Source organism: Colossoma macropomum, unplaced genomic scaffold (assembly GCF_904425465.1).
Source record: "Colossoma macropomum unplaced genomic scaffold, Colossoma_macropomum, whole genome shotgun sequence".
NCBI lineage: Eukaryota > Metazoa > Chordata > Actinopteri > Characiformes > Serrasalmidae > Colossoma > Colossoma macropomum.
Genome location: NW_023494801.1, coordinates 23011953 through 23025037, shown reverse-complemented (window position 1 = coordinate 23025037; position 13085 = coordinate 23011953). Strand labels below are relative to the sequence as shown.

The 13085-nt window shown below is 40.9% G+C and overlaps 1 protein-coding gene across 3 annotated transcripts in view; it reads left to right on the top strand.

The window, feature by feature from the left end:
* LOC118821389 (ubiquitin carboxyl-terminal hydrolase 22-like) overlaps positions 1 to 13085 on the top strand; it is a 49611-nt gene that overhangs the window by 14053 nt on the left and 22473 nt on the right. For 2 of the 3 annotated variants that reach the window (XM_036589973.1, XM_036589975.1), the window contains exon 2: positions 8717 to 8849. In XM_036589973.1, the coding sequence (XP_036445866.1) occupies positions 8717 to 8849 (133 nt within the window). Of the gene's footprint in view, positions 1 to 8262; positions 8538 to 8716; positions 8850 to 13085 lie in introns of those variants that run through there. The other variant, XM_036589974.1, reaches the window with a different exon arrangement.

The window sequence follows — 13085 nt, the reverse complement described above, 5'->3', positions numbered from 1 at the left end:
ATTCTATTTTTGGTCCATGGTATAATGTAGATGTCCACCATGCACCATGAATTTCCCTAGTGTGCTTCAGTCTTTTGGTCCAGTGTTACTTTGTGACTTGTCAGGTTTGGCCTGGTTTTTGTTAGAAGAACCGTAGCCTTGAGTTTCCTGCCTGTGGTCATGGTCAACTGTTTTTTTCCCTCTCGAGTTTTATTGGATAAAACCAATGGTGCCTTTTCCCAGTCTTGCTCTGGTTTGTGTGCGAGTGTGTGGAGCTGAGTGCCTGTGCCAGAGCTGTGTGTATTCTGTTCCTCTGTGATGTGGAAAGGTCTGTAAAGCCCAGAGAGCCCCGTTGGCCGATACAGCTTTGCTGCAGCATTAGCCCAGCCACGCGGTCATAACTACTTTTTTTCAGCATGTAATTGATTACTTGCCTCGTCTCTCTACATTTTATTATGCATTTGTTGTCATTTGTTCTTTGACAAGCGTGAGCTAGATCTGTTAGATTATATGCAATATACCGTCGTCCATTTGACGAAAGTTTCGTGGCAGCGAAAAAAAAGAGTGCATGCTCAGCATGCATAGAAGTTCTACGTGTATTGCCTGAGAAACTGTTATTAACCTACAGCCTGAACAGCCTCTCAGATTTGCAGCAACATTCTCCAGTAACCTGTTTCAGCACAGCAAATACAATGAATATGTTCTTGTCAGAAACGTGTTAAGTTCACTGTATGCAACCAGGACAGCCAACTTTTGATTGGTTCGCATCTGAAATTGATGTAGAACGTTGATTTTTGTGGACTATGGGACTGTCTGCAAATTACGTTGCAAGTGGTGATGGTTGGGGGTTCAAGTACAGCACACAGCACACATACATAAATAAATGCCTCTATTTATAATAAAATAGAAAAATATATAGAAATAAAAATTTCTTGTGCACTGACCTTTTGACCTTGGCTTGGTAAGCAACACATTTTTTTACAGATAAATCAAAATGCCTGGAAAACTGTAAAAATTTTGATCATGTTTGCATAATTATTGTTTGAAATAATCAATTCTACAACAGGGGTAACTGCATTTTTAGTATTTATAATTTTATGTTAAATCTCTACGATGCTTAAAACAATTGGTTTCTGAATTTGTCACCCTTTTCACTGCTCACGAGTTTTTGTTTAAACTTTGATGGAACTTCAGCGTCAGTCAGTTAAGCGAGTGTTCATGTTTGTCAGGGAAAGATGTTCAGTGTGTGGAAGGCTGCAGTGCGGCTTTATCCTTTTAGCAAGAATGACCACAGTTAAGAAAAAAAAAATTGTAAAAAAATATTGTAAAGCAAGAGTGTTCTGAGGTCAGACAGTGTAGCAGGTGTTATGACATGGACTACACATTAAAAAATTATGAGGCACATGCTTTCCTTTTGTGCATCTCAAAGCCATGGACGATGCAGTTCCTGGCCTTTAAAACATTCACTTTCATGGCCGTCGTGGTAGATGCAGTCTGTCTCAGTTTCTCTATACTCAGTCGCCTCAAACCTATCTTGGTCTCTGTTTTTCTACTGTCTCTCTCTATATTTTCCCTACTTGTTTTTTTGCCGTGTACTCAACTGCGTAGGACTTTCATCCCGACACAAGCAGGGCATGTTTGTGCAGCTTGCAATGCGTGTAAATGGAGGGGTGGGAGGAGCGCAGAGTGCATGGACCTGTCAACGCTGTTCTGTGTGTCCTTAATCTTCTCACGAACACGTGTGAGCTTTAATTTAACAGCATTCATCTAAACTATGCTTGATGGGTGGTTTTAAGCACTGTGGTGGGGATTGACTTGCCTCCGACTCTGGCATGCAGAACCCACACAACGTGATGCTTAGTCACGCCCATGCCTACTCGTCAAATGGTGTATGTGTTAGGTTGCCCACAGTGTGACTGGCTGTAGTAAATTGGCAAGACAATAGAGTAACTACTGTTTATTTGTGGTTGATGTCCCCTATGTGTGTATGTTTACACTGTATGCACACACAAACACACGGATTCAGCGTATGAGCCACATGGAGTCCTCCAGGCTTGTATATCTATCGGATGATGCTGGCGGTGACTAACGCTTCAGCCACCATCACTGCATGTCTGTGTTCGAGTGAGCGCTAGGCCTGCATGCTCACTCAAGCGCTAGTGTGACTCACCGCTCGTGAACGCTTCTCTGCCCTCTCTCCTTCACTGCTAGCACGCTCGCGGCCACATGCCTGTCGCCGTGGATACGCTCCCTCACGGCCTCTCTGTGTGGTTGCTGGGCCACTGTGGACACGCTGGACACACCGATGCAGAAAATCCCCACACTGAAACTACTCTCATAGAAACATCTCTCTTTTCCTCCTTCGCTATGCAATGGTGTCCTTTTATAAATGTGTTGGCACAGTTCATACAAACCGAGCCTTGTAGAAGCTCAGCTCCACTAGTTCTCCCACTTAGAGCTTTATGCTATAGCACAGCTCATAAGGAATTGTTAAGGCTCACATCTTGCTGTCTTCACACCAAACCCTGTCCTATGTTAACAACATCGTAGCTCAGCGTTTCCCTTAGAAATTTTATCTTTAGGCAGGGTGGTAGACCCTTCAAGGCTACCAGAGTTGTCCTGTGTATGTGGCATCATCAAAAACATGCAGTAATGATTTAATATCGTTGTGCATTGTAATATATTAAAAAAATGTAAAAGAATAATGTTAATAGTTCATTAATCCAACACTGAATTCTGTTCAGACTGCCAAGTCTGTAACATAGCCCAAATCGGTCTGCTCTTGCTTTTTAGGGCTTGAATAATGCTATAGGAAGTTGACTGCTTATGTCAGCAAACATTCTGAAGAGGAGGCGCTGGTTTTACTCATCAATAAAATGGAAAAGATGAAACACCATGCTTGAGTTTCACATCTTTTTACTCCTTACTCACTATATTTAAATAAAACCACATAAACTAACATTTCAGTTTGCAGAAAACTTTTTTTCTTTAAAGAGATTAAAGCCTACAGTGAAAAGCTAGAGCGCTAGAGGCACAAACCAGCTCCTCTCAGTCATACACTGCTATATCATGCTACTGTATTAATGATTGGATCTGCGTTGCACTTGGAACATGAATTTAGTGCGTGTGCACATTTGAAAATAGATTGAGAATTTTACTTTGGTCAAAAAACGAGTGCATACCCAAATAATTACTACTTACACAATTTTGTGCCATGACTCATGGTAGCTGTGATAAGCTTCAACTGTTAGCTGTGAACAAACATATTTAACTGCTTGCACACATGTATGTTACCTATATGCATGTTCATATACCATGCATGTGGCTCTTTTATTGCCATGTTGCGGCTCCACAGCAGAATTACATTTTTAGATAAGAATAAAATAATCCTCCTTTGCAGTAAAATGAAGCTCTGCTGATCGTTTTAACACAGTTTTAACAATAAATGCTTAAATGCTGGAGTTAATTTAGAACTGCTAGGTCAACCTTTTACCCTGAAGTTCAGCACACAGACTGCTGGCCACCATAGCTACACAGACAATAATCTCGCCTAGCTAGTAGCTAACAGAACATCAAAGAGAGATTTTTAAACATTGATAATTTGGAGACGAATGGACTTATTTGCGTTTATAAGCAGCTGGTTTTCTGATAAGTTTAATCTGCAATGAGAAACTGTCAAACACTAAAAAGTCGTGAGGCTTAAGTGAGCTTTTCATTTGCCAGCTTACCATTCGAATTGCCCCGTTCCACCTCAAATGATGCAGCAGTTACAGTCTGGCGCCTCAGGCACCATTTAAGGTGGAACGGGAAAATTCAAACAAGAAGCTGACGAATGAGAAGCTCATTTCAGCCTCGTAAAAAAAGTCGAACGTTGAGAGACATTTTACAAGGAAATATTCTACTTCTAAATAATTACATTCCTGCTGGATGAGTCTGCATTTTTGTTTGTATTACATTTTTAGCCTATACTATTTACATATTTACATATTTACAGCCTAGATGGTAAAATTGACGTAAAATGTTGTGGCTGCCAATGTGGTTTGATTTTTCTTGAAAGAACAAAATGGCTCTTCTTAACATTTGGTTTGCCGATCCCTGGCATATACTAAAGAGAGAAACTATCCTCCTGTAAGACCATTCAGCGCAGTATCGATGAACAGGTGGGGTTACATCAGAGCACCAACTTGGTTGAGATACTAATGGCAAGTAAACAGGGAAATCATATTGTCATTATTTTACTGAGTGAAACTAATATTTATATGGTGATTCATCATTATTAGCTTTTTTGTGCCCATAAAAACCTAGTTATACCACTGGATTGATTCCTGACCTAATAGCGGAGATGTGCCGAACGGATGCACCAGGGAAAAGCTTAGAGGAGGGACTTGCAGGGGATGAAAATGGATTTTTCGCAGTTGTTACAGTGCATCGTGGCAATCATAGGGGAATGGTTAAGGTTGCAGCTGCGGCGTTGGCACGATCTTTCAGTGTTTTGGACTGCAGGCTTGGTGCATTGCAGGAGAGGCTGCATGGCGCTCCAGGCGAACTGATGGAGATGAGCTGACTGCAGCTTAAGCTCAGAAAGCTTGTCACCATGTAGGTCTTCTGAGACCTGAAGCTTCAGTTTTTTTTCTAAGGAAAGGCTTTTTGCTGTTCTTTAAACCTTGTCTTATGCCTTTTGCTGTGTCTTCTGCTTGATGTCTGTCAGGGTAGCTACCGAATGCTGCTGCTGTGGGTGTGAATCGCTCTCAAGCCGCAGCAGCAGCATCCCTGTGCAAAAGAGAGCGAGGGAGTAGAAGTCTCTGGCCCTGCCCATGTATTAACTGGTTGAGAGATGAACAGGCCACAGTGGCCTGAATGAAAACAGAGCTTAGTGTCTGAGCCTGTGAATGTGTACTTTACTGCAACCTCATCACTATTCTTCTCAGGGCAGCTTTGCCCTTTTAAACACATGCACTTATACACTCGGGCACATATTAGGATCTGTGCCAATCCTCCCACCTCATCATGTAGGACAGTAGTGGTGATGAAACTCCTACAAGTGAATACCAGTATGTTGTTTCATAGTATGGATTTTGCCAGAATGTGGACACAGCGATAAACCCCAAGGTGGTGAACCAAAAGCAGCCCCCCCTCAAAACAAGTTAAACATCAACATGAATCCACATGCGTTTCGGCCTAACTGTTCCCAATACGGACGTGTGGCCACAATTTGGATATGCATTCAGTCTAGGACCACATATGAAAGTGGCTCAGGTTGGTGTCCACACAGCTCTGAAACATCGGATTTTTGTCGTTAAGGCAGAAAATCAGATTTGTGCTACTTCAGCCTGCTAATATGAACATGGCCATAATATTACCGATACCGGCCAATACAGAACTCCAATCCAGTATTTATATTTTCATAGATAGGAGCTACACAGTGCACACTTTAAGTACATTAAAGTTAAAACCAATTCAATTTAGGTACAATATTCTAGGCTGCCAATTAAGTATGAACAAAAAAAGGAAATATAGCAAAGGAAAATAAATTATAGCCAGTCCTTGGTCTGTTAAAATATCCCCCTGGATTGAATCAGTACATCGCTATTAAACACTTACTTACTTGTTTAGAATTTTGCAGCAGATTATTACTTTGTGGCGTACAACAGACTTCTTTTTTCACGCTTGTGTTGCGCTCTGTTGTAAATGAAAAATGCCTCTAGCTGAAATCAAAACCAGAAATCTTGGTGCACCTGGCCAAAACTGCAAGAAAATTATTTATTTTTTTTTTGTTTGCTTTTGTTTGTTGTCTATTTGTGCTTAAATCTGCTTTCAAGTACTCACTTTGTACTGCGCATATTGAGCTCAATATTGTTTTTGGCCTTTTTCCTCTTTGGGCCAAAACACCCGAAAGTGCCGCTCGGCTAAAATGCTCGGCTAAAATGTTCTGGTGGCTAAAATTTCGGAGCATCCCTACATATAACGTTTCTTCACATAGTAGCGCAGAGCAGTATAACAAATGTGTAGCGATAATGATGATTATAATAGCATAGTGCATTGTTATCGCCAAAAATAAGTGCATACTCAAGTAAGTACTTACTTACTTAAGTACTAGCACTACAAGAACGAGGACCGTTTCAGGGGCTACTTCCTGTACGGTCACAGGAAGCCTTACTTCCTCTGCTGAACGATCTGTGCTGCTTCTTCCTCGGTTTCATGCTCTGCTCCCTGCTGGCTGGCCTCCTCACAGTTTTCTCTCTTTTCTGAAATAATGTGGCACTGTTCCTGTCTTTCTTGTCATTCTTTCACCTCTTCCCGTCTTCTCATCTGAGCACTTTACAGGATGCTTCAGTGAGGGAAATGTACACTATTTCTTAAATCCTTCTGGCTCTCTTTCACTCTGGCCTGTCTTTCTCCTTCCTCCCCCTTGTATTAGCTAGTGATTCATGGTGAGGCAAGCAGATCCTGACAAGCTTGCGTCTCTTGCTTGCTCTTATCTCTCAGTGTCTCTCTGTCATGCTTATGGAAAACTGAGATGGGGACTAGAGAGAAAGGAGAACGTGTTTATGAATTTTGTGTAGTATTTAATGTTGAATGTTTCTTCTCTAGTCTGGGTGCCAGTGACTAGCAGGGTGAAGACCGAGGACTATGAGATCTCTCTGATTTAACTAATAGACCACTGAAGTCATTATTTTGTAGTCGGCATCATGCTCATATTAGGGACTGTGGGTGTAAGAGAGGTTTCACTAGGACCAGAATTAATGGTGTTAATTACCATAAAGGGAATTTCATTGCTTTTGTATTCTGGTATTAACAAAACGGTTCTAAACACAATACGTTTTGTCCTATGTAACCTCCTATGCATTAGCCTAGTATTTTAGCATTAGAGCCATGTATACAAGTTCTGCATTTACTGGCTGAAATAGGCTCTCAACCAGTTCATTGCTATGAAGAATGCTCTGTTCAGTGGGACGTTAGACACTAGGCCCTAGTGCTCTTTTGCTTCATGTTGTTGAGGTTTTCATTGTTTACATTTTTTAGTTCGTTTTCTGTTTCTCTATTGAAAGAAGTATTTTGAATGGCTATTGTGGGCGCAGACCATCCGGGGGAAAAGGCAATTATTCAGTTCAGCTCTAAAAATAATACCAACTGATGTTTTATCCCAGTGTGTCTATAGCTATTATTCATACCAGCTTTACAAATGAAATTTTGGGTATTACAGTATTTTCAAAATTCCTGTACAGAGGGACCTTCTGTCTCTCTCTCTCTTTCCTCTTCCCTCTCTCTCTCTCTCGTCTCTTCCCCACCACCCCCCATCTGCTCCCTGTATGCACACATACATTTGACTGTGTCTCTGTCTCCCTAAGGAATGTGTTATACTATTCTGTGACCGTTATTTTTCTGGGATGGTGCTCTTTACAGCATCCACACCTCTCTCACATTTTTCCTCCTGACTGTCAAGTGAAAACTCTTGAATGTCAGTCGCTTATTGTCTCAGACCAGAGTGAGAGCTCTCTCTGAGTTCTGACCAAAAGCATGTAAAAAAAATCCCTAGTTTTCATGTTGCCTATTGCCCGGTGCCCCGGTCCCTGGCCACTGGCCACTAAAAATTAATAATAAAATGGTTTTTGTCACACACAGAACTTCGCAAGCTGTAACATTAACGTTAGCACCACCATGGCTTCAAGGACGGCAAGTGAAAAATTCTTTTCACAATTCTGAGCATTTCTTAGTAGCCTGCTGTGATGGCTGGGGTATTAGACTGTGGCTTCATTGCTAGTGCTGACAATAAAAAAAGAATCGGATAACGATGATGACTATGGAAAAAAAAGGATGAGGAAGTTCAGGGTCGAGTGGAAGATGGAGTTTGTGTGGCTGGAGTATTATTTTGAGAAGGATGCAATGTTGTGTAGAGCATCTTGTCAGCTTCCATGCCATCCAGATACCCCGAGTTCATTTCTAACGTGATTCAAAAGCACTGCCGCTTTCAACACGAGCTGTCATAGTGTAATGATCTTCAACAATTCCAGTAACAAACCCACAGTGCCAGCTAATCAAAGCCTGATGAAGATAGAGGTGAGTTAGCAGGATTGAATAGTGCTTCCAGAACTTCATTCTGGCTGACTATATTGTGGAAAAACAAGAATCCCTTCACATCGCTCCTGGCTTTGCCTGGTATAATGAAAAGTGGAAGTGATGGATTGGTAGCAACAAACAACTCCTGACTGGTTTTTGAGGCAGAAGCTTGCTTGTTTTAAAGGGGAATTCCATGTACATTTTAAAATTTCTGTATTATTAATTTGTTAAGATAGCAAAAAAGTCATTTAAAGTGGTTTAATGTGAAAAGCTCAGTTTTAGAGAAACTTGCAGAGTCGGAGTTTGTCACAGTGGTGGTCATGGAAACCTGACATCTGAAGAGCTTAATGCCTCTAAAAGCTACATCACAGCCAGTTATTATGCAAGATGGTTGTGAACATGATGCCTGATGCAGCATACTTGTATTAGTGTTGTAGACATCTTGACCCCCAGTTCCTATCACCACAATTGTAAAGAAATCGGTGTTCTTTACAATGTCGGTAAGTTTCTTTATAATGAACCATTTTACGTTGGACCACTCAGAATGACTGTTAACATCTCAGTCGTTTGAATAATAATAATAATAATAATAATAATAATAATAATAAACACCCTTGTGCTATTTTCTGTCCCCTCCCCTCAAACAACACACACACTTCGCACTTTCTCTCTACGCCAGGCCAAGTCGTGTATCTGTCATATGTGTGGTGCCCACCTGAACAGGCTCCACTCTTGCCTCTACTGCGTCTTCTTTGGCTGCTTCTCCAAGAAACACATCCACGAACACGCCAAAAACAAACGACACAACCTAGGTAAGACGCATATACACGTGTGGTCAGTGTATGTATGTGTGTTTATTTCTCATGATTATTTGGGAGAAGTGCTCTAATTTAAATTCCAAAGTCCCAAACACGAGCCTCATAAACATTGCTGCTTCACACGAAAAAACTGCATTCTTTCCCCAACAGAGATGCCTGGAGTGCTTGGCAAATTGCCAGAAAAAAATAGGATTATGTTTTCCTCGTTTCACACTTCTTCAGTGTTTACAAACTGCCAAAACTGTTTGACTTTCCCAGCTAGTTTAAACGTTTTAGCTAAAACGGTCACAACACTAATTTGCACACGGAGCCCAGAGACGACTGTGACGAGCCTTGTCTCAGGAGGCGAAACGGAAAGCCTCGCTCGGATTAGCTGTATCAGATTCGGCCCCATTCTCTTCCTATTGTGCCTGGCTCTCATCCCCTCGGCTCATGTGTGGAGACACATGCACACAGAGGCTGTGATTATCCTCACTGCACTAATCAGCATTGTGGGGCAACACACTGATCGTGGGCACACACTCTTGCCACTTCAGCTGCTGAGGGTGTGTGTGAATAGCTGGCTCACAGATCCTCAAAGACCAGCATGGTTCCCCCAGCACCCCCGCTCATTCAGGCAGAGATGCAGATAGTCAGGTTTAAATGTATTACAGGTTAAAAAAATCCATTTGTAAATTAGGATTTTTGATATGCAGATTAGCTACTCTTTTGTGATACATTCTCATATTGAATAACCGTGTGACTCTGTACTCTTCTCCATCAAAGGGGAGTGTAAAGCATATGCTTTACGATTTAATCAGTTTATTTTGTGTTTAGTCCAGAGAAGGAAGCATAGAAGGACTACTGCAGCCTGCTAAAGGCTACTGCACGCCAGACGAGAAGCTTAGATGCTAAAAAAGTGCAACTATAGGCTATTGCAGAGTTGGACAATTTATTGCTCTTGTCGACATTTTGGAGTCAGCTTGATGTCAACTTTACAGGAGAAGGAAAAAACCTTCTTTACTTTTAGTGTAAGTCAATGGAACCAGACTTTTTTCCAAGTCATTTTGGGACATTTCTTTTGGTCCATTCATTATAAAAATTACACACAATGTAAAGGACAACAGGCATTTTTAAATTCTGTCAAAAACTGAAAAACGCCAAAAATGGGGAGAGGTTTTGTCCCGACAGCAACGTTATGCTTTTCTGAGCACATCTTGGATATTGCCAACACTTAAAACTTATCCCAACTGTATGTTTTATTACAAAATGAGCATAATTGGTCCTAAAAGGGATTTAGTGTAGCACAGTATATAAAATGTTGAATTCAAATCAAAAGAGTATTTTATGTGTGGCTCTACTTTCTGTTCTGACTTATGTCAGAAAAACAAATCCTGACATCGTGTACAAAAACTCCTGGAGATATTATGATATTACATTTTTGCCATATCACCCTGTTCTAGGCTAAATTATGAAGCATTGCCAAAAAAGTGCTGAAAAACGGGAGGGCCAAGTTGATTTTACACTTGTTTTTGTAATCGGATTTTTGAATTTTTTAGAGAAACCATACTTATAATGACAAGCAATGAATATTATTATACTACCCCTTTTACCCTACACTCACACCCATCCTGTCCCATCCCACCCAACCACCACACACATACCCATACATATGCACACAGATATAGGATATCTAAAAGGACTGCAATCGGTGTGTAATTGTAAGAATATGAGGTGGAAGCCAGTGCTGAACATTATTTTTTATCAGCCCTGCAAACCGTAGTTTGTATGCTCTCTTTGCATTAGGAGAAAAAGACGCAGAGACTGGCTTAATGGGAAATCCATATCACTTAGTGAAGAGAAAATTCCTATTACCTTATTTCAAAAATTATGAAAGGTATGCATGAAAGTGTCTGAAGTATTATGTTCATTTTACACTTTACTAATGTAGATTTAATGCAGGGGAGAAAAATCAACATCATTTACTGAATTTATCAGGTTCTGTGCATAGGAGAATGGCGTCTTTTCCTCGATAGAGCGATACGACATGTTCGATAAATGTTTGATATAATACACCATTCTCACGCTCCCACGTTCTAGCGAAAGCCCTGGTGGCATTTTCTACTGCAAGGAAAGCGACACTACTCTGCTGTTGCCAGGAGAGGGCGCACTTCTGAGTTTTTCAACATGATTAGAGAGGGAGGGAGCCATGAGTAAAATGAGTCTTTAGCAACGGCTGAAACGCAGAGTTATACATTCCCTGTTTGAGTGGAGCGACCGGCGATCTGCTCTCCTGTGACCGAGTGTGAGTGACGAGGTCAGTGGTGTAACTATACTGTCCTACAGCGAACTCACCTCTTTCCTAACATCCTAACCAGCTTTAGCGGTGTTAAATCACAATCACAATCCTCACAACTACAGTCATATTTTAGTATGAGTGCATTCTTCTGGAGCAACGAAAGTGAAAGAAAGAAGTGGGTTCTTGTAAATTACAGCCCTGATTTAAACAAAAGTAAACTGAGGAAGCTGTGAGGCATTGGAGAGCAGGAGAGCGCTATCTTTCCAGGCTAGCTGTTTTTAGCAGCTGGCTAACTTGAAGCAGCGCTCCGTCACTCGCACAACATGGCGAATTGATGATACTGTAGATCAAACAAGACACAAAAGCACCGCTTTCAGTTTAAACATACCTAAAAAGAGGACTCCGTTTGTCTGGTGTTAGATATATTGTGGTTCACCCCTTAAACTACTACAATAGTATAGAGTATAGAGAAATCCAGTCGTCGCTAGCTGGTGTTTGAATACTGTGATGTCATTTGTAACGTAGCCGAGCGCTCGTCACCAGCTAAAAATAATCTGTTTTCTTTCTTAAATTATGACTATTACAAAAATAGCCATTCTTTTCCAGCTGTTAAAAACAGCTCACCAGACACTCTCTCCCACTCTCCCATGACAGATCTGTGAAATGTTCCACTGTTTGGCGAGTGTTTGTCATGTTCCGACCATAAAGAATAGTTTAAAACAGCAATTAACCACTCAGGAACAAAAATCAGCCTTCAAACTTGAAAAAAAATAATGATTTGACATTTATCGCGATATGTTTCGATATCAAACGATATGAATTTTGTTTATCGTGATAACATTTTTGGCCATATCGCCCAGCTCTACAGCAGTGTAAAAGTGAGATACGCTCTGAAAGTGTAGGGGTCCTCAAAAGCCAAAATACCAGTTCTCAAAAAAATGTCAAAAAGTCAACTTCCTGTCCTCCAGCTTCTGGTTGAAATTTTCCCATTCCACCTTAAGTGGTGCAGCAGATACATACTGGCACCTCAGGCGTAATAATAATAACTGCTGCACCATTTAAGGTGGAATGGGCAATTGGAACATGCAGCTGGCGGATAGGAAGCCAACTTCAGCCTCATGTTAAATTCACAGGTAGGATAGTTTGATATTCTAAATGTCCTTATCAGAATATGTTTCAAACATAAAGAATAAAAGAATAACTCAGATATGTTGATAGCCTAAATCCGCTTAGCAGGGGGGGAGTAGTAATGCTGAGCTGAGTCTGTACTGAATTAAAATATGGTAGCTAGCATAGCATAAATCACTAACTGCTAGGTAGCCTAAGTTTGAAGTGCTGTGATTTGTCCTGGGGGTAACTAATTTTATATTGCTTATGGTTGTTAATATTTTCAACTGTAGGGAAGATGACAAAAGCCGTTTTGCATCATTTCATTTTGAATCCTTCCATGTCATGTCTTCCTCAAAATTTTGGAAAGTAGTATCAATAAGAGTATTGATAAATATTGGTATCTATAAAATCGTAACAATACTCAGCCCTACTGAAGAATGAGAAAACCTTTAAATAAGAAGCAGCCTGACTGATTGCATTAGGCTGCATGCTTAGCTACGTACACTATATGCTTTACTGTATAATGCAGGTTTGGCTTTTGGTAAGCATTAGGAACATGGTATGGGCAAAGGGCTAATACAGTGCTAGCTGTCAGAATTTGCTCTGTCTCTGCTTTCTTAAATGGTGCTGACTTGATTACTCAGATTTTCAATGGACTAATCACACTCGACTCTGTCTTTCTGTTGGACGTTCTTTCATTCAGCTACATCTGCTATGACTGCATGTATACACGCATCACACACCCACCTGCTTCCTCCTCCACTTTCTTCTCTACTTTTGCATCAGGAGCCTGCGGGTCTATAAATAGGTTGTCACGGCAACTGTACATAGGTAGCAGAGCT